At 36.2% G+C, this 23,481-nt stretch overlaps 2 protein-coding genes across 12 annotated transcripts in view; both read right to left on the bottom strand.

The window, feature by feature from the left end:
• The window catches only part of fhip1b (FHF complex subunit HOOK interacting protein 1B), a 287,627-nt gene that overhangs the window by 57,767 nt on the left and 206,379 nt on the right, over window positions 1–23,481 (bottom strand). Inside the window, exons 4-5 of one of the 11 annotated variants that reach the window (XM_028800546.2) lie at window positions 22,105–22,263; window positions 10,972–11,058 (exon numbers count right to left, since the gene is read on the bottom strand). The exons of 9 other annotated variants lie outside the window; for them this stretch is intronic. In XM_028800546.2, coding sequence (XP_028656379.2) covers window positions 10,972–11,058; window positions 22,105–22,263 — 246 coding nt within the window. The remainder of the gene's footprint in view (window positions 1–10,971; window positions 11,059–22,104; window positions 22,264–23,481) is intronic. One more of the 11 variants, XM_051926179.1, reaches the window with a different exon arrangement.
• LOC114651236 (uncharacterized) overlaps window positions 1–23,481 on the bottom strand; it is a 118,942-nt gene that overhangs the window by 86,003 nt on the left and 9,458 nt on the right. The window lies entirely within an intron of this gene.

The raw sequence follows: 23,481 nt of genomic DNA, 5'->3' as shown, positions 1-23,481 counted from the left end.
TAGTGCTGCAAGAATCCTGATGAGGGTGCAGAAATATGAACACATTTCACAAATCCTTCGATCACTTCATTGGCTCCCTATCCATCTCCGTATCGAATACAAACTCTGTTTGTTTACTCACCAGTGTATCCATGGAAATGCTCCACAATATCTTAAAGAACTCCTTATATTATAACAAGAAACCTCTGTTTAACAAATACCCAACGCCTTTGCCCCTCGGTGTCCAAACTTCATACAATGGGAGACCGAGCCTTTGCAGCCGCTGCTCCCCGGCTCTGGAATGCCCTACCAGAGAGCCTAAGAACACAGCAGATGGTGGGCTATTTTAAAAAACAGCTAAAGACTTTTCTACTTAGGAAAGCTTATTAACAAGAATGCTATAATTATTGTTGTTTTATCTCTGTTTTTATCTTGCTTTGCTTTTGTATAAACTTTTTATGTTGCACTTTGAGATTTACTGCTAATGTAAAGTGCGCCTATAAATAAAATGCATTATTATTATTATTATTATAGCAGAAAAACTAGTAGTGGTCAAATCAACCATTTTGTACATTCTTAAAAAGAAAGAACACATTGGTGAACTCAGCAACACCAGAAAGTCTGGTAAATCACAGAAGACAACTGGTCTGGATGACTGCAGAATTATGTCTTTGGTGACGAAGCAGCCCTTCACAACATTTAGACAAACCAAGACCACCCTCCTAACATTGCCAAAGTCAACATTAAAGAGATAACTTCATGAAAGTAAAGACATGGGTTTACTACAAGGTGCAAACCACTGGTAAACCTCAAACATACGAGAGGACAGATTAGACTTTGGTAGAAAACATTTTTAAAAGCCTGTCCAGTTCTGGAACAACTTTTTTGGACAAAGGAAACTAAGATCAATATATACCGGCATGTCGGAAAGAGAAGAGTATGGAGAAGAGAAGAAATGGCTTATGATCCAATGAATCCAATAATCATGAATTACTGTAAATAGATGTCAGTCACTAGTGTTTATTGATAATATGACTGCTGGCGGAATAAACAGGGTGAATTCTGAAGTGTACAGGACTATATGATCTGCTCTGATTCAGCCAAATCTTGCAAAACAAATAGGACAATGCTTCACAGTACAGATGGACTGCTTTGCTGTGAAAGCAAACCAAGTGTTTTTCAAATGCAAAGTAGTGGAATATTCTTCAAAGGTCAAGTTGATCAACTGACCTCAACCCAATTGGACATGCATTTCCCTTGATAGAAGAAAGTCCAACGAACAAGCAGCAACTGAAGACGGCTGCAGTAAAGGCCTGGCAAAGTATCACTAGGGTGGAAACCCAGCATTTGGAGATGGCCATGGGTTCCAGACTTCAGGTGGTGATTGACTGTAAAGGATTTTCAACCAAATATTGAAAATGATCATTACATTTATGATTATGTTAGTTTGTCCAAATACTTTTGAGCCTCTGAAAATATGGGGACCATGTATAAAAAGGTTTGTCTTTTCTAAACAGCTCATATAATATTTTTGTTAAACCCCAAGGATTAAAGCTGAAAGTCTATACTTCAGTCACATCTAGATTGCTATGTTTCAAATCCATTGTGGTGGTGTAGAGAGTCAAAATTATGAAAATCATGACACTGTCCAAATACTTATGGACCTGACTGAATATGTATTATATTTTAATATTCTCTTCTGCGCCTTGTGTTTTGTGTATGTGAAATTCCAACAAGATGGGCCACACCCTGATGTCATCACTGAAGGACCATCCTTAGCCTATATGTTGCGAGGGTGGGGAGCACCTGCTGAGGTGAAATGTTTTTTGCTAGTACTGATTCTCCGGCTTATTGGATTTTTGCTTTTGTTCTTGAAACTTGATTATTGGATTGTGGATTAAGATTTGTTGCTGTGGGTTGTCTTGTGAGGTAAACCCTCACTGCTTTTGCATTTTTGCCTTGGCGACATTATGGTTCTTCTTTGGTTTAATGCAAATAAAAGGCGGAGGGCGGAGTGGTGGCTCTGAGGCTAAGGATCTGTGCTGGTATCCCGAAGGTTGCTGGAACAAATTCCCGTCACTGCCAAAAGAGGTCCTACTCTGCTGGGCCCTTGAGCAAGGCCCTTAACCTGTAATTGCTCCAGGAGCGCTGTACAATGGCTGACCCTGTGCTCTGACCCCAAGGGGTATGCGAAAACTAACAAATTCCTAATACAAGAAATTGTATAAGGCGAAATAAAGAACAAAAAAAAAAATAAATGTAATCATTTATAATGATTTTGAATTGGACTTGTCTTTCAAGCCAGAGGTATTCAATTCCTCTCGAATGGGAACATTTATGTAAATCTTTGTATATTTTGGGACATTTAAATCTAGATTTTGATTGTTTGAATCTAGATTCACATTTTAGGCCCGTATAAGCCAAAGCCTGCCTGCACAGGTCAAGTTACAGAGGGCCCTCGACAGTTCTATGGGTCTTTTAGAGGCATCACACCATTTTTCTATTTTGTGTGTTGCTCGTTAAATCACCTGTAAAGAGGTGGCTCCCTAGGTCAGACCTTGGGTACCTGTACAGCTACAGGTTTTTGTCCCAACCAGTTTCATAATCATTGACTCCATTTACGTCAAGCAGATCTTGTTGTTTAATTATACAGTGGAACCTCGAGATACGAGCACCTCTGTATACGAGAAATTCAAAATACGAGGAAAGTATGAGCGAAAAATTCAGCTCTAAATACGAGCATTGGTTCGCGTAACGAGCCACGAGCCAGGCTGTGGGTATAGCTCGCGGCTTAGCAAGGGGGCGTGGTAGCAGTTGCGAGCCGCGATCTGCGGTGTCTGCGTTTCTCACTTAAGTGCACAGGTGGGAAACTGCCCACATCCATGATTGTTCCTGTGGCTGATGGGCTGCAGCTGCCATGTCCTCCCCGCATATATAGAGAAGCGCGAGCAGGTTAAGGGGGAGAAAAAGTAAGAGAGAGAGAGAGAGAGAGAGAGAGAGAGAGAGAGAGAGAGAGAGAGAGAGAGAGAGAAGGAAGGCAGGCAGGCAGGCAGGCAGGCAGGCAAGTGCAGGCTCGCGCAGGCTTGCGTGTAGCTGAACAGGCGAGCCAAACAGCTGAAGCAGGACGGTGTAGAGAAGGTCAGCTGCATTAAGAGTGTCTCGCCTGTTTTAGAGCCCGCATGGGAGAAATAGGTGAGACGCTAACAGAGAAGAAGCACCGGGGATTGTCATCTGTTTTTAAAGACTGCTTCTTGTTGACGTTTTAACCTCGTGTTAAAGGATTGTTATTCTTGTGTATTTTAAACCTCCACTTCACAACTGTTTTAAGGATTATTTATTTAAAGATTTATTGAATGCTCTACTGCACTTTGGACACCTGTTTTGATTATTTTAATAATCAGTTATATTATTTACCAGTGTTATTTATTAAAGGTAGACTACAGTATATATAATTTATCAGTGTTATTTATTAGGAAAATTGATTTTTATGTTAATATATTTGGGGTGCAGAACGGATTAACTGGATTTCCATTATTTTCAATGGGGAAGTTTGTTCTAGATACGAGAAATTCGCTATACAAGCTCAGTTCTGGAACGAATTAAACTCGTATCTAGAGGTTCCACTGTATAATCTTTTGCTATCTTATTCCACATTCAAAAAAGAATAGCAGTGTGAGATTTGCATTTATAATAAATTTCAAAATATTTATATTTTGACTTTGCACTTAATTCTATTTTGTTATTTTATTTTTTTCTGTTCTCTTAAATGCAATCTAATAATGGCAATTAATTTTTAGAAGAGCAGACATCTGGGTAAATAACACTAAATGCAGAAAGGCTGAAGCTTCTTCAGAGTCACACCCATAAGCATGGCCATTAACACATAATGGCTTAAAAAACTGGACACCTGGAAATGCAGAATGAAAATCATAATGATTATGAAATTCTTATAAATGAAGTTAAAAAAATAATTAATTACATGTAACATAGGGAATGCTTGCTAAATTTCAATACAAATTTAGAAAATCCAGTTTTGCAATTTTTGCATTGACACCACATGCAGAAATAGGAAAATAACACCTTGATTAACTATGGTTGAAGTCTAAATAACAGTAGATGGTTGAAGGCTTTCATCCCAACCAAAGCAGGGGTTCCCAGACTGAACCTAAGAACCACTACTTAAGACTTTACCTACGCATATTCAAAATAAACATTTAAAATTTAACACTTAAGTATATGAATATATATACATTACTAGAAAAATTATAAGTTTAGATTATGACAATATTATGATTGAAGGGCTTGTGTTTCAACTGATGTTTTATAAGTTTTTGTCAGCCTTTTGTTCTTTGTAGGAATACTCTTAGCTAAATAGTCTTATGATAGTTCAGGGATGCCACATTGCCGCAGTGGTAGCGCTACTGCCTTGCAGTAAGGAGACCGGGGTTTGTATCACAGGTATTCCCTGTATGGAGAGTGTATGTTCAGCGGAGAAGTGCAACTGTAAAATGGTCTTCTCAGATTGCCACGTGACTATATTGGTAAGATTAAGGACAATAGAAGGTTTAGATATTACTTTAGGTCAAAAGGATAAAGGTGTATAGGACTTGGAAAGCCTTTTGGAACAGATGTAACCTATATTGTTGGGATGCTTTACTTTTAAACCAAAGGAGCAATAATCTATTGGAAAGGCACTTGAGGTGATCGATTACTGTTTAAACTTGGGGAAAAAGAGCAGCAGGAAGTCTAGGACAGACTTCTGGTTTATCAGTTTATTTAAAGGAATAAACAGTAATATTCATAAAAATGTGTCAAGTAACTTTCAATTCAATAGCCTACAGACCACAAGTCAAAACACATCCATTAATATACCAAGTTAGGGCTGCACGATAACAGAAAAAATGATTATCACGATTATTTTGCTCAAAATTTTTATCACGATTAATAATGACGATTATTCCTTTGGTAAATGAAGTCTGTGACCAAAGCAGTGTAGCCTCGGCCAGTTATTCACAGATGCTGCCCTAATCATATTAGCTGCGTTGTCCGTTGTGATGCACACAAGTCTTTCTTCCACCAAGCCCCAAGCGGACATCGCTTCTTTGAGGCCCACTGCAATAAACTCCGCTGTATGGTCTTGTGGGAAAAACGAATGTTGCAAAAACTTGCTTTTCATCTCAAACTCGCTGTCAATAAAATGAACTGTCAAGCTCAAATACGGTTCCGCAGTTCTGCTTGACCATAAGTCGGTCGTAGCAGCAAAATATTCAAGGCTGAGCCTGAGAATTTCTCTATTTCTTTTCGGCATTTCGCTTACAGCGAGGGCAGCGCAACATTGGAAAAATGGTTGCGAGAGGGAATGCTATATCTTTTATCAAGTGTTGCGATCATTTTGTTAAACCCCTCACTGCTCACGGTGGTTATTGGACACATATCCTTGGCTATATGGTACGTGATCGCCTCTGTTATTTCCCGGTGTCTTTGCGAGCTAGGCACAGGGCCGCTGCTGGCCAAATGGGTGCCCTAAGCAGAAATTTACTTTTGTGCCCCCTCCCCCAAATATTACGGAAGTAAAAATAAAATAATAAAAAAAACACCTACTATAGGGGCCAAAATAGAACTTTATTCAAATAAAAGTAAATACATAAATAAATTGTATCATTTATAAATTACAATTGTAGCTCTACAGCAAAAATACAAACTAAAATTACACTTTAAATAAAACATTTATAATAAATAAAATAAACAATAATAAACTAAAATAAAATCAACACTGTCATCTGCTGGAGCTTTCCAAAGTTCAAAATTTACAAAGGCACACTTCTGCTTTTTCTTGAGGCAAAGTCGTAAATGAGCTCTTCATATGATAAAGTCTTTGCTAATTCAGAGTTGATGCTGACAATTGCCAGACCACTCATGCGCTCTTGTGCCATAGATGAGCGCAAGTACGTTTTGATGAGCTTCATTTTAGAAAAACTTCGCTCAGCAGAGGCAACAGTTACAGGGAGCGTCACTGCTATGCGCAGAGCAATCCAGAGATTTCGGTACAGAGGTGAGGGCGCGCGCGTCATCACGTGTGCTTAGCCTACTCTGCGTTCACCGTAAAATGCAATATACAGTAATCCCTCCTCCATCGCGGGGGTTGCGTTCCAGAGCCACCCGCGAAATAAGAAAATCTGCGAAGTAGAAACCATATATTTATATGGTTATTTTTATATTGTCATGCTTGGGTCACAGATTTGCGCAGAAACACAGGAGGTTGTAGAGAGATAGGAACGTTATTCAAACATTGCAAACAAACATTTGTCTCTTTTTCAAAAGTTTAAACTGTGCTCCATGACAAGACAGAGATGACAGTTCAGTCTCACAATTAAAAGAATGCAAACATATCTTCCTCTTCAAAGGAGCAAATAAATCAATAGGGCTGTTTGCTTTTAAGTATGCGAAGCACCGCGGCACAAAGCTGTTGAAGGCGGCAGCTCACACCCCCTCTGTCAGGAGCAGAGAGAGACAGATAAAAAAATCAATACGTGCCCTTTGAGCTTTTAAGTATGCGAAGCACCGTGCAGCATACTTAAAAGCTGCACACAGAAGGTAGCAACGTGAAGATAATCTTTCAACATTTTTAGACGAGCGTCCGTATCGTCTAGGTGTGCGAACAGCCCCCCTGCTCACACCCCCTACGTCAGGATCACAGATAGTCAGCGCAAGAGAGAGAGAAAGAAAAGTAAGTTGGGTAGCTTCTCAGCCATCTGCCAATAGCATCCCTTGTATGAAATCAACTGGGCAAACCAACTGAGGAAGCATGTACCAGAAATTAAAAGACCCATTGTCCTCAGAAACCCGCGAAGCAGCGAAAAATCCGCGATATATATTTAAATATGCTTACATATAAAATCCGCGATGGAGTGAAGCCGCGAAGGGCGAAGCGCGATATAGCGAGGGATTACTGTATACGTTTATATTTTGGTTTATTTGTATATGTATATTATTAATATTAATTTATTATTATAATATATAAAAACGATTTTTTTGAGCAGCTGGGATGGTGCCCCCCTGGGAGTTGGTGCCCTACGCAGACTGCGTACTCTGCGTATAGGGAGCGGCGGTACTGGCTAGGCAGATATGGTATTGCGTTGAACAATGTCCCTGATATTGTTGTCTGTGTTGTGGATGGCTGGTAATTTTTTGTTGTTGCTGTTTGTGCCTTCAGTCGTTGAAATTCTTGATAGTGTACTTTGTGGTGGCTTTTAAGGTGGTTGATGAGGTCTGTTGTGTTACCTTGGGACGTTTGGACGGAACAGGAGCAAAGTTTGCACAAGACTCGTACCTGATCAACATCACATTCCTCGAAATCGAAATAGTTCCAGACAACTGAGTATGACCCCTTTTTAGGAACTAACGATCGCACTTCTGCACGTTGCTCCGCCATCATATGTTTATTCTGACTGACTGTTATTGCTGCTATTGACTTCTACTGCTTCAGAAAGCGCTTGCAATCTAGATGCAGTAACGTCATAGTGACGCAGTCCAATCCGTAAACTCAGCCCATAAAAAACAGTTTGGTCTTTATACTGTAAAATCGCGACGATATTTATTAACTGATCGTGGGTCATAAATATCGTTATCATGAGAAAAAAAAGATTAATCGTGCAGCCCTATACCAAGTGTTGATTACCTTAATACTAGAAGTATCAAAAGTAAAATACATGAGTTTTATGTAGTTGTGCATAAGTGTAAAAATAGTGACATGATCTAACTAAATCCTAAAGATAGGGATTAGTGTAATATACTAATACAGGTAAAATTCCATTATAAAAAATATCTTTACAATGAAGTTTTCATTACAACGAAGCATTTTTATGGTGCTAACTGCTTCCCCATATGACACGAGTCTATAGAAATCTCGCTACTACGAAGTACATTCAGCAGATACTTTCATTATATAGAAGTGCACAAAAGACCTTGAAATGCCTGAATGAATCATCCACAGAGCAGTTAGTTCTGTGGCCACAGCTCAGTTGTGCACAACGATCCCCAAACAGAAACACTGTAATTTTTTTTCTTTCTTCGAACTTTCCTCATACTGTTTTTTTTTTTTTTGTCCTTTGTTGATTTCCTGCGGTTTTCAGTGATACCTTTTACTTATTGCTCATCAACATTTGAAAAACATCCATTGGAATTTAACTCATTGTCACCCTCAGACATGGCAGACATGGAATAACGATAACAGTTCATATTAGAAAAAAAAAGTTACATTTTTGCAGCTCTCGATTGTTGCAAAAATAAAAAGACGTTGCCAGTGAATTCGGAATTTCGCCATCGACACTGTCAACTTTCTTGAAAGACAGAGCAAAAAAGTAGAAAAATCTCGGATTGCAAGCGTATGTGAACTGCTGCATTTGAAGACATCGAAAAAGTAGTTTTTATGTGGTTCAGTGAGGCTCGTTCAAGAAACATTTATATTAATGCGGCACTCATTCAAGAAAATGTGAGGTTTGTAAACTCTCTTGGGACCTCCCCCAACTAGACAGCAAGCTGAAGAGCGTCCCATAGTGCGATCTCCACGTTTGTACAGACAGAAAAACAGAAAAGATCTTGATTGGTGATGCAAGGTTAGGAGCACGTAAATTGTAAATGCAGATACTGTAACAGGATTACTTGATCACTGACCTGGCCACGATCCTGCCTGACTGCTATGTCTGTGTATAGCAGAGTGGCAGATCACGCTAAAATAAACAACCGTGCCATTCCTGTTTCAAGCTGAATAAAGCTGGTTTTGCTAAAGTACTGAGACTACGCCTTGTGTTTTGGGGTGCAAGACAGGGACTTATAGCGCGACCCCCATCTTTAATGATTTGCTTCTGTGGTGCTTCACTGCAGCGCTGTGAGCCTCCTATTGCCCTGCCCCAGCAACGGACAAACAATCTTCCACAGATGCTGCAATCGAGCTTCAGGACGCACTTCAGTGTGTCGTTCCCATTGGGTGGGGAGTGGGAGGTCTCAAAAGAGTTCAGAAACCTCACAATAGGAAGAAGAAATAATGATTCAGCTCCTGACTGATAACTGTGCTGCCCACAGCATGCTTCCACATTCAGATAATGTTCGCTTTGAATACCTCCCATCAAATTGCACGGCAGCGCTTCAGCCACTGGATTTGGGCATCATTCGCATCCTGTAAGTGTATTATCATAAGGAAATGCTGAGAAAAATTCTCGTCAGCATAACTTGTAGGAAGGAGGAGATTAAAAGTAACGCGAAAGAAGCTATTGAAATGATTGCAAACGCCTGGATACAAGTTAAAGAAAGCACTATAGTAACAAATACAGAATCTCATTACAACGAAATATTCATTACAATGAAATATTTTTTAGGTCCCTGGGAGTTCTTTATAACGGAATTTTACCTGTATATACTCACTCTTAGTATTAGCCCTAAATGTTACTTCTATAGTGTCCCAGTAAAACATGTGTCTGGTAGAACTTGTATGTGCGTATATCAGAGAGTGCTACTTTTGACAAACTTATTTAACATCTATCAGGGTAAATTAATGAAGGCTACTATTAAAGAAATGACCCAACATCACATGGGGAGTAATAGTTTACTGATGAGCACTCGATACGGTTTTAGAAAGTGGAGATGGTGTTTCACTTATAACAGAATGCAATGAAAATATTTGAGCAGACAGATGCATACTACATTAATACTTATTTTCAAAAAGCTTGTGGTAAAGAGCTGTGTGAGGCGCTTATTATCACACCAAATGGGTAAAAATTTGGCTCAAACACAGGAAGCAAAGCAAAGTACTTTTTCTGAATGAAACAGCTTTAAAAATGGGTGTTCCTCACGGACTACTATTTCGGCCACAGTTTCTTTTTTTCTTTTAACGTATACACACATTCTGGATAAAAATGTCAAGTGTAAAACTCGGTGAAACAACACATACCCCAGAGTCAGAAGAATCATTACTGGTGATACCAATCTAAATCAGAGTGTGATAATTATACATCTGATGAAATCTGATACAAATAATTTAAAGTATTGCACTTAGGAAGTGAAAACAATAAATGTAACATACAGAGGGGTTCTGAAAATAAACTATACATGAGCTTAGGAGTGTTAATGTACTCATCACTGCCATTTCTAGAATATGTACAGAAACAATTAAGATGATTAATAGGATGTTAGGATAGATAGTTACAGTACATATCACAATGTACTAAGTACAAATCGAGTTACATAGCTATTCTTGAGCTATACTACAGAATAGTGTGGCCTCAATTGGAATCTTGTGTACAGTTCTTGCCTTGATATTACAAAAATTATGCAACAGACACATTGTTGAGAAAAACAATAATTGTAGGACTGCCAAGTGTAAGTTATGAAGAAAGAATGATGTTAGATTGAGAAATGACAGAGGAGTTCAAAATTATGAAATGAGTTAATACAGTGGACTCCAGTTATTACTTTAAAATGAGTAAATTAACAAAAACACAGATATGAAAATGGTTAGGTGTATAGTTCACATAAATGTTAAAAATTGTTTCCTCACACAGAAAACCATGGACATCTGGAATAAATTACCAACAAATTTGATTAATAGTAGTGTTTTGGGGCCCTTAAAAACTTGAGATGATGATGTTTTACAAATGTGAAGTAAAGAGGCATTGAGTTGTTATGTTGGGTTGAATTGCTTGTTAACATCAGAATTGTTCTTATGTTCTTCACAGCAGTCATGCTGAACGTTTCACAAAACAGTGCTCAGTCATAACACACACTCAGAGTTAAGTAATGCTTTGATATCATAAGATGAAAATGTAATCTTGTAATATATTAAGAAATTGCAAGCCAATCAATCCAAGTTATCTTATAAAAGCAAAGCAGGGTTTGGATATTTTCTGCAGATTAAATAAGGTGTTGTATTTGTCAACCACTTATTTTTTTTTATATGGACTCACACATAATACATGAATAAAAAAGTGAAAGTGTTACCTTATGAAGAGCAGGGCCCAGGACAGGGACAAGAAAACCATTGTGCACATAATCCACCAACTGGTTTTTAACAAGAGGGTGAGAGACCTAAGAAATGGAACAAAAAGTCAAGTCTTTCAGATTCTTTAAAAATATATGTACAGCTGCTGTGATCATTAAGCTATATTCCTCATAAAACTTAGATATCAAAGTAAAATACGTAGAAACCAAATACTGTACTATGGAGCCCTAATAGTTAATAGTAAAAATTTCAAAGTCTTAGAAGGCAAAACTAGGGAATGTTGTATTACAGTGATGACAGTCAAGCAGTATCTAATGCTCAGATTCTGCTGTGCTGAAAATCTGTCTCAAACTGCGTAAGCCAGCATGAACTTTTACCATAAGATTCATTAGCAAAAGACAGCATGAAAAATGCAATTCTGATTAATGAATCTGTCTGATATGAAATACAATCAAATAAAAAAAAAGAAAATTAAAAACTGTTCACAGTGAATTTCCCATTGGGATTAATAAAGTATCTGTCTATCTATCTATCTATCAGACGATTGCCATACAAGTTAGAAAAGTAAATTCCAATTTCTTGGCAAACACTGGAAAATATAACACCTGACCTACTTGAAAAACTTAAATTCACCAGCATATTTATGCTAATTATGACATAATTAGGAACATGATGACTCGGCACTACTTGTGGTAAAATGACGAAATGTATCAAAGTCCTACATAATTAACACAGCTGAAATGTGTAATAAGGGTTACTACATCATGGATACAGCACAGACTATTATTTTAAAAGGATTCCATATGGTAAACAAAATTACCTATTGCAAAACTAAAAACAACTTCCTGTAAAATCTTTAACAACATCTTAGATACTTAAAACAGCTTGGCACAGCATTAAGTAAGCCAGGTTTAATGATAATAAAACAAAATTACATGTTTGTATGAACTTTTGCGGATTACAAGCCTGTGAAAATGCTGCGTAACTTAAGTACTATAGTTTACAAAAGTGGAGCAGTAATACAAAAGAAAGTAACATAACACTGTTGTATAAGGAAAGCTGTTGCACAGATAATGAATATTAGTATATACTTGCTAAGGGTGTAAGGCATTATTCATCTGGCAAGAGGTTAGAAGTGGCTAAGATGGTACTTTGCTAACAAGGGACAGGGTGCTGAAGGAAGAGAGAGAGTTTGCGTTGTCACTGTGGCTATGGCTCAAAAAAGCAATGTAGTTGAGCCCTGCATGGGTGCAAAATATGTAAGCTTTAGCCAAACGCACCAACAACTGTACAAGTTTGTTCCTAAACCTGACTGTGCCCCATTAAAGTTGTATGCATTTCCTCATTGGGTATGCATACTACATTCTTATTGGTTATTATTCCAACCATGTCTCTTATTATATTGTATATTCTTACAGACACTGTGTAGGTTTTCCCACAGTTATTCAGGTTCTTTTCCACATTCCAAAGACACATGTATTTATGGACACCTAGTATGAATGAGTATTGATGTGTGCATGAATGTGCTATGTGATGTGTAAACTACAGCCAGAAAATTAATGCAAAATCCAACTTGCATTAACATAGGATGCCAGTCCATTAGAGGGTACAATCACACAACCCCTGGCAAAAATGATGGAATCACTACTCTTAGAGGATGTTCATTCAGCTGTTTTTTTTTTAAATTTTTGCAAAAAATCTAATTACAGATATGACACAAAACTATTAACAGCTGAACATTCTGGCATTGTAAACATACATCAAAAAATTAAATGAAATTATTGTAATTAATAGCATTTTTTTTTGTTCAAACCACGTAGAGGAAAAAATGACAGAATCATTAACCCAAAAAAAATTGGAATTAGTACTGTGTTGCACCTCCTTTGGCTTTTATTACAGGTTGAATTCTTTGAGGAATTCAAATGAAAAACAATATCCTTCGTCAATCAGGTTCTAACTTTCCTGTATAGCAGTTGACAGATCAGCTTTGCAGGATTTAGCCTTGTCATGGACCATTTTCAATTGCCACCATACATTTTCAATCAGATTGAGATTCAGAGGTAATCTGTAGAGGTAATGATTGCCGTCTCCCCTGGTCCTTTGCCTGACATGCAACCTCATATCATCAGTGAGTGTGGTTGTTTTCTTCAGGCAGTCATCTTTATATGCTTCATTGGAAAGGCACCAAACAAAAGTTCCAACATCATCTCCTTGGCCAATGCAGATATGTTATTCATCACTGAATGTTACTTTCATCCAATCATTCACAGTCCACCACTGCTTCTCTTTAGCCCACTGTAACCTTTTTTTATCTTCTGCTTAGGTGTTAATGATGGTCAACGTTTAACTTTTCTGTATGTAAATTCTGTTTCCTTCTGCACATTTCTTATAGTTTCTATAGTTTATAGTTTGGTCACACTATTTTTGGATTTTTCTTCAGCGTTCAATACTATACAGCCTCATATACTGATTGGGAAATTAAACAGTATGAATGTAAACCCATTTATCACACTATGGATTCAGAACTTTCTTTTAAATCTTTCACAGACAGTTAAAGTTCAGGACACTTTTTCAATAGCCATTCATTCAAACACAGGAAGTCCACAGGGGTGTGTCTTATCACCATTACTGTTTACTCTGTACACAAGTGACCTGAGACAGAACAATGACCACTGCTCCATTATTAAGTATGCGGATGACACCATGATCATAGGATGCATATCTGGGAAGGATGAAAGCCACTATCTAAATCAAGTGGACTGTATGGTAAACTGGTGCAATAAAAACTCTCTCACTCTGAATGTAAAAAAGACCATCCATCCATCCATTTTCCAACCCGCTGAATCCGAACACAGGGTCACGGGGGTCTGCTGGAGCCAATCCCAGCCAACACAGGGCACAAGGCAGGGAACCAATCCCGGGCAGGGTGCCAACCCACCGCAGGACACACACAAACACACCAAGCACACACTAGGGCCAATTTAGAATCACCAATCCACCTAAAGAAATGATATTTGATTTTAAGAGACAGAAATCTGTATGTTCACCTACTGTAGTTCTGGGAGAGGAGGTAGAAATAGTGAATGAATATAAATACTTAGGAACTTACCTAGATAACAATCTTAACTGGAATACAAATACAAAAAAATTATTTTCTAAATGCAACCAGTGCTTATTTCTCCTCCATAAACTCAAACTATTTAAAGTAGACAAGGACCTCATGTTGTCCTTCTATCGCAGTATAATCCAGTCTGTGATCACTTTTAGTTTCATTGCCTGGTTTAATAGTCTGACAAATCAAAACTCAAAAAAGCTCCAGCAGATTACAAAGTATGCAGCTAAAGTTATTGGGGCTGATGTAGATTATTTGACTAGTGTGTGTCAGAGGCCAATGCTAAAGAAACTGGAAATCATCTCAACTGATGACAGACATCCATTACATGTAGAACTAAACTTCAGTAAATCAGGAAGGATAGTTGCTTTGAAAACCCACACAAATCGCTCCAGAAACTCCTTTCTTCCTAGTGCCATACAACTTTTCAATAAGAAATATCGGAGATAATGTTTAAGATTTTGATATATATCCTGTTACCTTTTTTTTTTTTTGGTGTAAATATGTTTTATCTAACTGCCTTACTTTAACCTTTCTTATTTCTATTTCTGTTTTATTTCATTCTGTCTGTTACCTGTCATTAGATGCAACTGAGAAGGCAAATTTCATGTTTTCCTGTGTAAACATGACTAAATAAAGAAACCTAAACCTAAATCTAAACAAACATTGACTTCTGCTTATGTCCATTTGTTTTTCATTTTTTTGTTGTGCATTTTCTATTTTCCAGGCATATTGCTATTAGTTTTCTGTCCTGACGCTTTGATGTCTTCCTCAGTCTATCTTTATCTTTCCCTTTTCGTTTGCACATGCTCCAAATTTTAGACACATCTGACTAGGAACAACCAAAATCATTTTCCACACCCTGTGTTGAATTACCTTCTTGAAGGAGTTTTACAATCCTTCACATTGTTTCAACTGACAGCTCTCTTCTTGGGGCCATGCTTCCTGTAAATCGGCCAGTTGCAACAGCTCATTATGGTCTGCAAGCACTCTCTTTTAACTGCAAACTAACTGGCCTATTTAGATTCGTGCAGGTATTTGTTTTAGAAATGCAAATTTCTGGGTGATTCCATAACTTTTTTCCTTTGCTTGTTCTGAACAAAAAATGTGCCATTAATTACAACAATTTCATTAAAATTTTTGAGGTATGCTTTATGGTGCCTGAATGTTCTGCTGATAAATAAAATAGTTTTGTGTCATATCTGTGATTTGTTTTTCGTAACAAAGTGAAACAGCTGAATGACCATCCTCCAAGAGTAGTGATTCTAGAATTTTTGCAAGGAGTTGTAAATATACCCACAGAATGACAAGTTTAGAGTTGCTTATTCACCTCACAGAATGCTCTGGGTTATGAAAGAAAGGCAGAGAGGTCTATGGAATGAACCATTCAAATATCTGAAGAATCTAAATGAACGGCATCACTGAGTGGAAATTAAACCTGAGTTCAAGGCACAGAAAAACCTTATACTGGATTTCTGGGCCATTTGTACTGTCTCCCATATTCTGTATATGCATTTAATTACCATTATTATTCATGGTGGCTCCGAAATCCGTACTAACCCCTACTTTCTCTGCTGTTCTTTTTCTGGTTTTCTGTGGTGGCACCGTGATGTCCCTACGTTGATAGATTAAAGGCCAGAAGTCCACATGACCATCATCATAAAGTTCTTCCATATGAACCCTGAATACCATGAGGACTGATTGAGGTCATTTATGTTAGGTAGAATGCCTAGAGGGGGTAGGTGGTCTCGTGGCATCAGAACCCCTGAAGATTTTTTTTGTTACTCCAGCTATCTGGAGTTATTTTTGTTTCTTCTGTCCTCCCTAGCCATCAGACCTTACTTTTATTCTATGTTAATTAGTATGGCCTAATTTTATTTTTTATATATTTTGTCTTTTTTTCTCTTTATTCATCCTGTAAAGCACTTTGAACTACATAATTTGTAAAAAAAAATGTATATAAATAAATGTTGTTGTTGTTGTCTCTTGATTTTCATTTTTAAATTGTGATGAATCTGTCATCTTTATATACTGCAAGTGTTTCATAATTTGCCGACTGTTTTTTCATACAAAACGCAAGCTTTTTCATTATTAGAAGCTTGTGGTTAGCTTTGTTGCAATATACTTCTATGGCGGGGAAAATAAGTATTGAATGTGTCAACATTTTTTTCTCAGTAAATATATTTCTAATGGGGCTATTGACATGAAATTTATACCAGATGTTGGTGACAACCAAGTAATCCACACATACAAAGAAATCAAAAAAGTCCATTTATTTATTTAGTATTTATATAAATATATGTGCTTTTATGTATTAAAAATATATTAAACTTGATATTTTTACCTAAAATACATAATTACAAGAGACGTGTGCTTTTTATTTTTAAGATGCAGTAATTGGACAAATGGAACTTTGTGAAAGTGGCTCTCTAGTTAATAGTTTTTCCAAAATGTGCAAAGTTTGAATGTGTACACTCAAATGCTTTCTGGTGAAAGACAATGCATATATCTCACTGCTCTTGCAAGTGGGAAACCAACAGCAATGGCCAAGAATATATTTGATTGAAACTGTACTCTTCCTATTTCAAAATATACTCAAAATGCTTACCTGTAATACTGTATATACAAATACATTATATCGGGTCCACAGTCATACCGCTGCTACAGTAATTTCTCTCAAATGCAACATTACTCGTTTGTACCTGTAACTGCAAGACAAAGGGTGGCATGCTATCCATATCGCGAGGATACCTGAAGGCCATACTATAAACAGACCTGTGCAAAGCTTTTTGCTGGGGGATGGTCAAGAGGCCATTTTTTTCAGGTTGGTAGAAGTTAGCATATAGTCTCTGAATCGGACACACTTTAAAGATGACAGGTAGCCCAGAAGCCAACTCCCAGGCCTCACTCTTTGAAGGCCACTCAGGAACAATGGGGCAAAGCATACCTATGACTTAAGGTTAGAACACTGCCCTTTGCTAGCCAGACAGCTAATATTCAGATAAAATGTGAGCTGGGTAAAGAGTCACTACCAAGGAAGCACGGACACAGAAATGAGAAGAGAGAGACGGTAAATTAATTAATTCACCAAAAAGACAGGGATAACAATCTGATAAGGCACACTTATTAAGCCACTAGGGTTTTTCTGATTCTTCTGATTGTTATACTTAGTGGAATTGGCAAGCATCAAGAGTTTATACACAGCTGTTCTATAATCAGGGAAGATCTTACAGAGGAAAAATCCAAAATTAAATCATCATACAGGGAGGAGATCAAAATGTCAAAAATCAAGACAATAATAAACAAGTGACTAAAAACAAGGTAAAAAAAAAACAAAAACAAAATGTCCCTAATCCTAGACTATAATTCTTTTCTTAAATAGTTAACAATTAATTGTGCTAAAAATTGGACATAACTTAATGTGCACTGCCATATAAATGACATCATGCACTGGGAAGCCAGCATACCATGTGACTAGCAGTGCCCAGTGCAACAACAATGTGACTACACCAATAATGTAAGCACAGAATCAAAATGGTGGCATGTAAGTTTAGAAAACATTCTAAAAATTAACTAAATAAAGCAGATAACATCTCAAAATTTAAAAAATAACTAAGTTCATTTATTAGATTACTTTAATATTTTGTTTTCTCTATTAATTCATCTGTCCCCTGTTTAATATTTAGTTTACATGAAACATTTATTTGGATAGTTTCAACATTTTGGCTACTTTGAGTAGTTTGAATCTTTGTTCAGGAAACCATTAAAAACAGAATTTGAATAGTCTAACAGATATGTAAAAAACTATGACGAATTAGTTTCAGTCTCAGAACTAAATAGTGTTTTCATCTAAACCAATAACTGAACTTAAAAAAATCATTTTTTAAAGTTTGTGTTATATCAAAACATCAACAGATGAAGCTCAACGGCATGAAGACACAGGTATTTTTCAGTGCTGCAAGTCTGATTAAAACGAAAGGCTTAGACTGCTTGAAATGTCTAATCTGACTTGGTACACACAATACAGAACACACAAAATGTCTGTGGTAATCTATTAAAGAGCAAATCCTAGCTAGTACAAGTGTCAGCTTTGTAGTTCTAGGACAACATTTCTGTGGTTGGCAACGAGATTATGAGCATTTTACATATGCTCAGGCTCATGGTGTAGTATATCTTACACAATGCTAGTGATGACTGTGACCACTCAAAAAAAATTCTTAGTTACTGAAATGCTGTTTGTAGGTAAACTCCACCTATAAGAAGAATTACTCAATTCCATTCCATTAGTCATATTATATTCTATGGTCTCATCTTAACTGCGAGTGAAAACCTTATCTAGAGAAATAGTTATCAGGTATTCTGGTGTGTTGGGGAATCCAACAGAATTATTTTTGCCCGATTATGGTTTCAATACTACTCTTAAACATATGTGAGGAACCTGGAAATGATATAACAATCCTTGTACTTTATACAAAGTGGAATAGGGCTGGGCAATACATCGACTCTTGATTCAATTTGATATAAAAAGAAAGAAATCAATATTCAAAAGTCAGTATCGCAAAATTTTGTACTTTTATTTTCCATATGTTCTATTAAATGTAAAGTAAAAAACACAAAATCTCTGTTGCAATTTCTAAGCCTAACTACGTCAACTCCACTCATGTTACCTGGTGATGGTGATGAGAGTTGCCAAAAATAAATAAATAAAAATCGGGAGGTAATCAGAACCATTTCCAGTTCTGCAATATTTCTCACATATCATATCTCTTTGCTTCTCATCATAACTAATTGATAACATTAATACACAATCATTTATCTCAATTTATAATCAAACTTTATATTAAAATTATATTTTCGCACTTATGGAGGTCAAAAATGGTGATGGAATTTTTTCATGATTATACAGTCATATGAAAAAGCTTGGAACCCCTCTTAATTCTTTGGATTTTTGTTTATCATTGGCTGAGCTTTCAAAGTAGCAACTTCCTTTTAATATATGACATGCCTTATGGAAGCAGTAGTATTTCAGCAATGACATTAAGTTTATTGGATTAACAGAAGATATGCAATCATTATGCATCATAACAAAATTAGACAGGTGCATAAATTTGGGCACCCCAACAGAGATATTACATCAATACTTAGTTGAGCCTCCTTTTGCAAATATAACAGCCTCTAGACACCTCCTATAGCCTTTGGTGAGTGTCTTGATTCTGGATGGAGGTATTTTTGACCATTCTTCCATACAAAATCTCTCCAGTTCAGTTAAATTTGATGGCTGCCAAGCATAGACAGCCTGCTTCATCCCATAGATTTTCGATGATATTCAAGTCAGGGGACTGTTACAGACATTCCAGAACATTGTACTTCTCCCTCTGCATGAATGCCTTTGTAGATTTTGAACTGTGTTTTGGGTCATTGTCTTGTTGGAATATCCAACATTCATTCCAAAAGTAACACATCTGCACAGTGCAAGTACTCATTCACTCAACTCACAATGTCAATGACCTATACTTAAACCTTAAAGGGAAATATTTTACAGTTTGTATCAGTTATGGAGTAAACTGTACTACTAGTTAGTACACTAATTACAATAGTTGTGTATTCCAAATATGGAGTGTTACATTTGCATTAATGAATATGTGGTGCAGGTGTTTTTTGAATCTGTTAAGATTATTGTAATTTGGAGGAAATCAAATATACAATCATATTACTTTTCAGCAAAGGTTATTAATAGAATAATGGCAAATCTTAAGAGCAAGATTTTACTTCACTGTTTATTGGGATTGAAAATGAAAGTAAACTTTCACTGTGTACTTGTAACAATCCCATTTCCATTGAAATGTTGCTGTACTCAAAATTTCAAGCACATGTTAAAGATTCTTCCCTGGCACTATAAAGTACAGTACTACTCTATCTGGTAGAAAAGAAGAAATCAAGGCAATGTTGAGAAAAGCAGATGCAAAATACTTACAATGCTGCACAAAGTTACGTATGAAATAAATACATGCACGCATCGTAAAGACAATTACAAACATGAAAAAGCATGTAAAGTACATGCAAATACATACTGTATATACTCGCATACAAGTCGGGTCTTGAAACTCGAAAAATTGATCATAAAATCAGACCCCAAATTGTATACCCATTCAAAAATATGACACTTAGATTTTTTTTTTTTTATTTTCAGATTGACAATGACATGTAACCTAGGTCTTGGTACCACACAGGAGAGTAGTGACAAAAACGATCATTTTGACTCTTGGATTCCCAAAGATCCAATGGCATAATTTACCTGAAGAAGGTGCTGGTACAGCTGATTTGGCACTGTGATTGGTTAAACTTTAACATAGCAATAATCCCTTTTACTTATGCAATTTAATTATTTTTGTTAATTAGCTTTCATTTGTAAAGTTCCCCTTGGGATTAATAAAGTATCTATCTATCTATGAAAATAGGCTATTTTTTACCTTTTTATGATTTATCACAAGATTTTGTCAAAAGTTACAAAAACATTTGTCTTAATTCCAACCATTAAATCAAAAAAGTAGAAATTTCAATAAGGAGGCATAGACTTTAATATCTACTTTGATATCCCAGACATTTTAATCAACACTTAAATATTAAACCATGTAATCTCTCTTTTTGAAGAACATTTTTACTAAGGGCTTATCTCAAAAGATCTGACTTGAAACTAAGTTTAGGCTATTATAAGTCAACTTACTATGGAGAGTATCGACATACTTGCAATCAATTTTCATAATTAAAAAAGACTTAAGTAGGAAGAATTGACTCAAGAGTTTTTCTTACATAGACAGAGTAGATTGACATGTTCTGCCTCTAGGATATAATCGCAACTAACTTCAGTTAAATGAAATAGAGAATAATAAACTGCTATATACTACAGAACACAATCACAATATGTTATTACAAAAAAAAAAATATCTGGTCATAACCAGAGTATCATGATAATACTGTATGTGGAGTGTATTCTATACTGCATTTTACGTTATTCTTATGAAAGTAATTGCATAACCATATTGGAATGGGTAAGTTAATAGTAAATGTCTCTAAACATGGGATACACATAGGACGTATTACCGTATATATATTCTCGTTTAAATTCTCCTGCAGATAAGTCAGGGCTTGATTTTACGGTATTTTATAATGTCAGTCATATAAGTTGAATGTGGAAAACTCATGCTATCGGTCCAAGAGATTATGATATGTTAATGCCCACCTGACAGAGTAACCATGGAGCAAACTGTTTTTTCTTCTGTGTATTGTGCCTACGTGAGTACATGGTAATACCTCAACTATTTTGAAGCGACATTTGCACTGTTTTGTGTATCTCACACCCTCATACACCTTTATTGTAAGAGCATCCTTTATCTACGATGGAGCGTTTAATCAGAAGTTAATATGAAGCTGGTTTTAAATTAAAAGTCTTTGTGGTGAAAGAAACTGATAACTGCGCTGCTGCAACAAAATTCGATGTGTCTGAGAAACTGGTGCGAGATTGGAGGAAGCAAGAAGACGAAGAAAAAAAAAAAATCTAAGTGTCATATTTTTGAATGGTATGGAAGAAGATGATCCACTGTGGCAACCCATAATGGAAGTAGCCAAAAGAAGAAGTCATATTTTTGAATGGGCGTAGAAGTCAGGGTCTGCTTTTATGATCGATTTTTCAGGTTTCAAGACCAGACTTATACGCAAGTATATATGGTAAGTGAATGTGTATTTTTTTTTCTTAAATCACTTACAGTACAATAAATTAAAAATCAATTAAAAAAAAAAGAAATTAAAACATTGAGAATGAGTTAAAGGATTTACTCATGCGTCAAAAAATACCTGAACTGATATACAAAGCTCCACATACTATTATAACTTTCTTTTGAAAGTTGATGAAATGGTTTGTATTTTAGTCTTTGTTACCAGTTACCAAAACAAAAGGAGATTTTACTGTAATAGACAGCACACTTTTATGAATCTTTTTCATGTCACATGGCACACAATTTACCTGAATAACAGCATTACAAAACTCAAGAGAATTCATGAAAAGAACAAGAGAAGACACTCCAATCCAGTCCTCTCTTCTCAGTGCATGCCAGTCATCTCCTCGAACTTCAATTTTCCTTGGTAACGAGGAATAGAGTGCACTTAGTCCCGTGGCTAAAACCTGTTGGTTAGAAAGCAATTATTACATTTACAATAAGTTTATCATACTGTAAAAAAAATTCTATAACATAAATACGGTTAGATTAATGTTACCAGAATGTTAAACTAAATTGACAAAAAAAAGAATGCTATGGTATTCTCATACTAGGAAAACCATTATTAATCTGAGATTACTTTCTATTACTGAATGTAAAAAATATTGCATCCATCTGAAAAAACAATCAACTTAAACCAACTAATAGCCTTTTTTAACAAAGGGAATATAGTTATTAAGCATGAATAAGCTAAAGTATCACAAGTGCTCATTAGTACATTGTGGCTACTAAAAGGACAGCTGGGAGTAGAAACATGCACAGGGCTCAGTTTTCAAGAACCACATATGACAGCACTGTACTGTCAGCTCAGTGCTATTAAAATAAACCTGAACCATGCTCACAAGTAAGAGTTAATGAGAACTGCAACAACAGCCAATCCGTTGATTTAAGAACTGCAACTCAAACCATATGCATATTATTCATGATTTGAAATGAGTACTACTGCCCAGTCAAGACATTTGCACTTTGTATTCTACTTAGATACAAAACAGCAGACAACACATAGTTAGCCATGTTAATGAAAATCAATCACCACTCTGTATTAGGATGTAAAATGAAGCTTCTTCGAAGACCTACACGTTACACATCAAAAACTGGTATCTTAAACGGCTGGGTAATGTACTTCAGGATAATAACATGCATAAGACATAAACAAAACTAAATAATTAAACTATTCACACACACAAAACAATAAACAGTTGCTTTTAATTTCAACCATAATGAGATAATTCTAATCTAAAGTATTCCAAATTATTGCTGTAATGCATATACCAGCAAAACAGCAGAAAACCCCTGGACAAATGCCCTCATCACAGCTTAGTTTATTGCTCAATGTGTTGTGCATTTTGTACAGATATCACATATATGTGAATTTCCCCTTGGGATTAGGAAAGTATGTATCTATCTATATATACAGTACTGCGCAAAAGTTTTAGGCAGGTATGAAAAAATGCTGTAAACAAAGAATGCTTTCAAAAATGGAAGTGTTAATCATTTATTTTCATCAATCAACAAAATGCAGTGAATGAACAAAAGAGAAATCTAAATCAAATCAATATTTGGTGTGACCACCCTTTGCCTTCAAAACAGCATCAATTCTTCTAGGTACACTTGCACACAATTTT

The sequence above is a fragment of the Erpetoichthys calabaricus genome, chromosome 4 (genome assembly GCF_900747795.2).
Source record: "Erpetoichthys calabaricus chromosome 4, fErpCal1.3, whole genome shotgun sequence".
NCBI lineage: Eukaryota > Metazoa > Chordata > Cladistia > Polypteriformes > Polypteridae > Erpetoichthys > Erpetoichthys calabaricus.
Note: the sequence above shows the minus strand (reverse complement) of the source record. Positions and strands in the feature narration are given on the sequence as shown.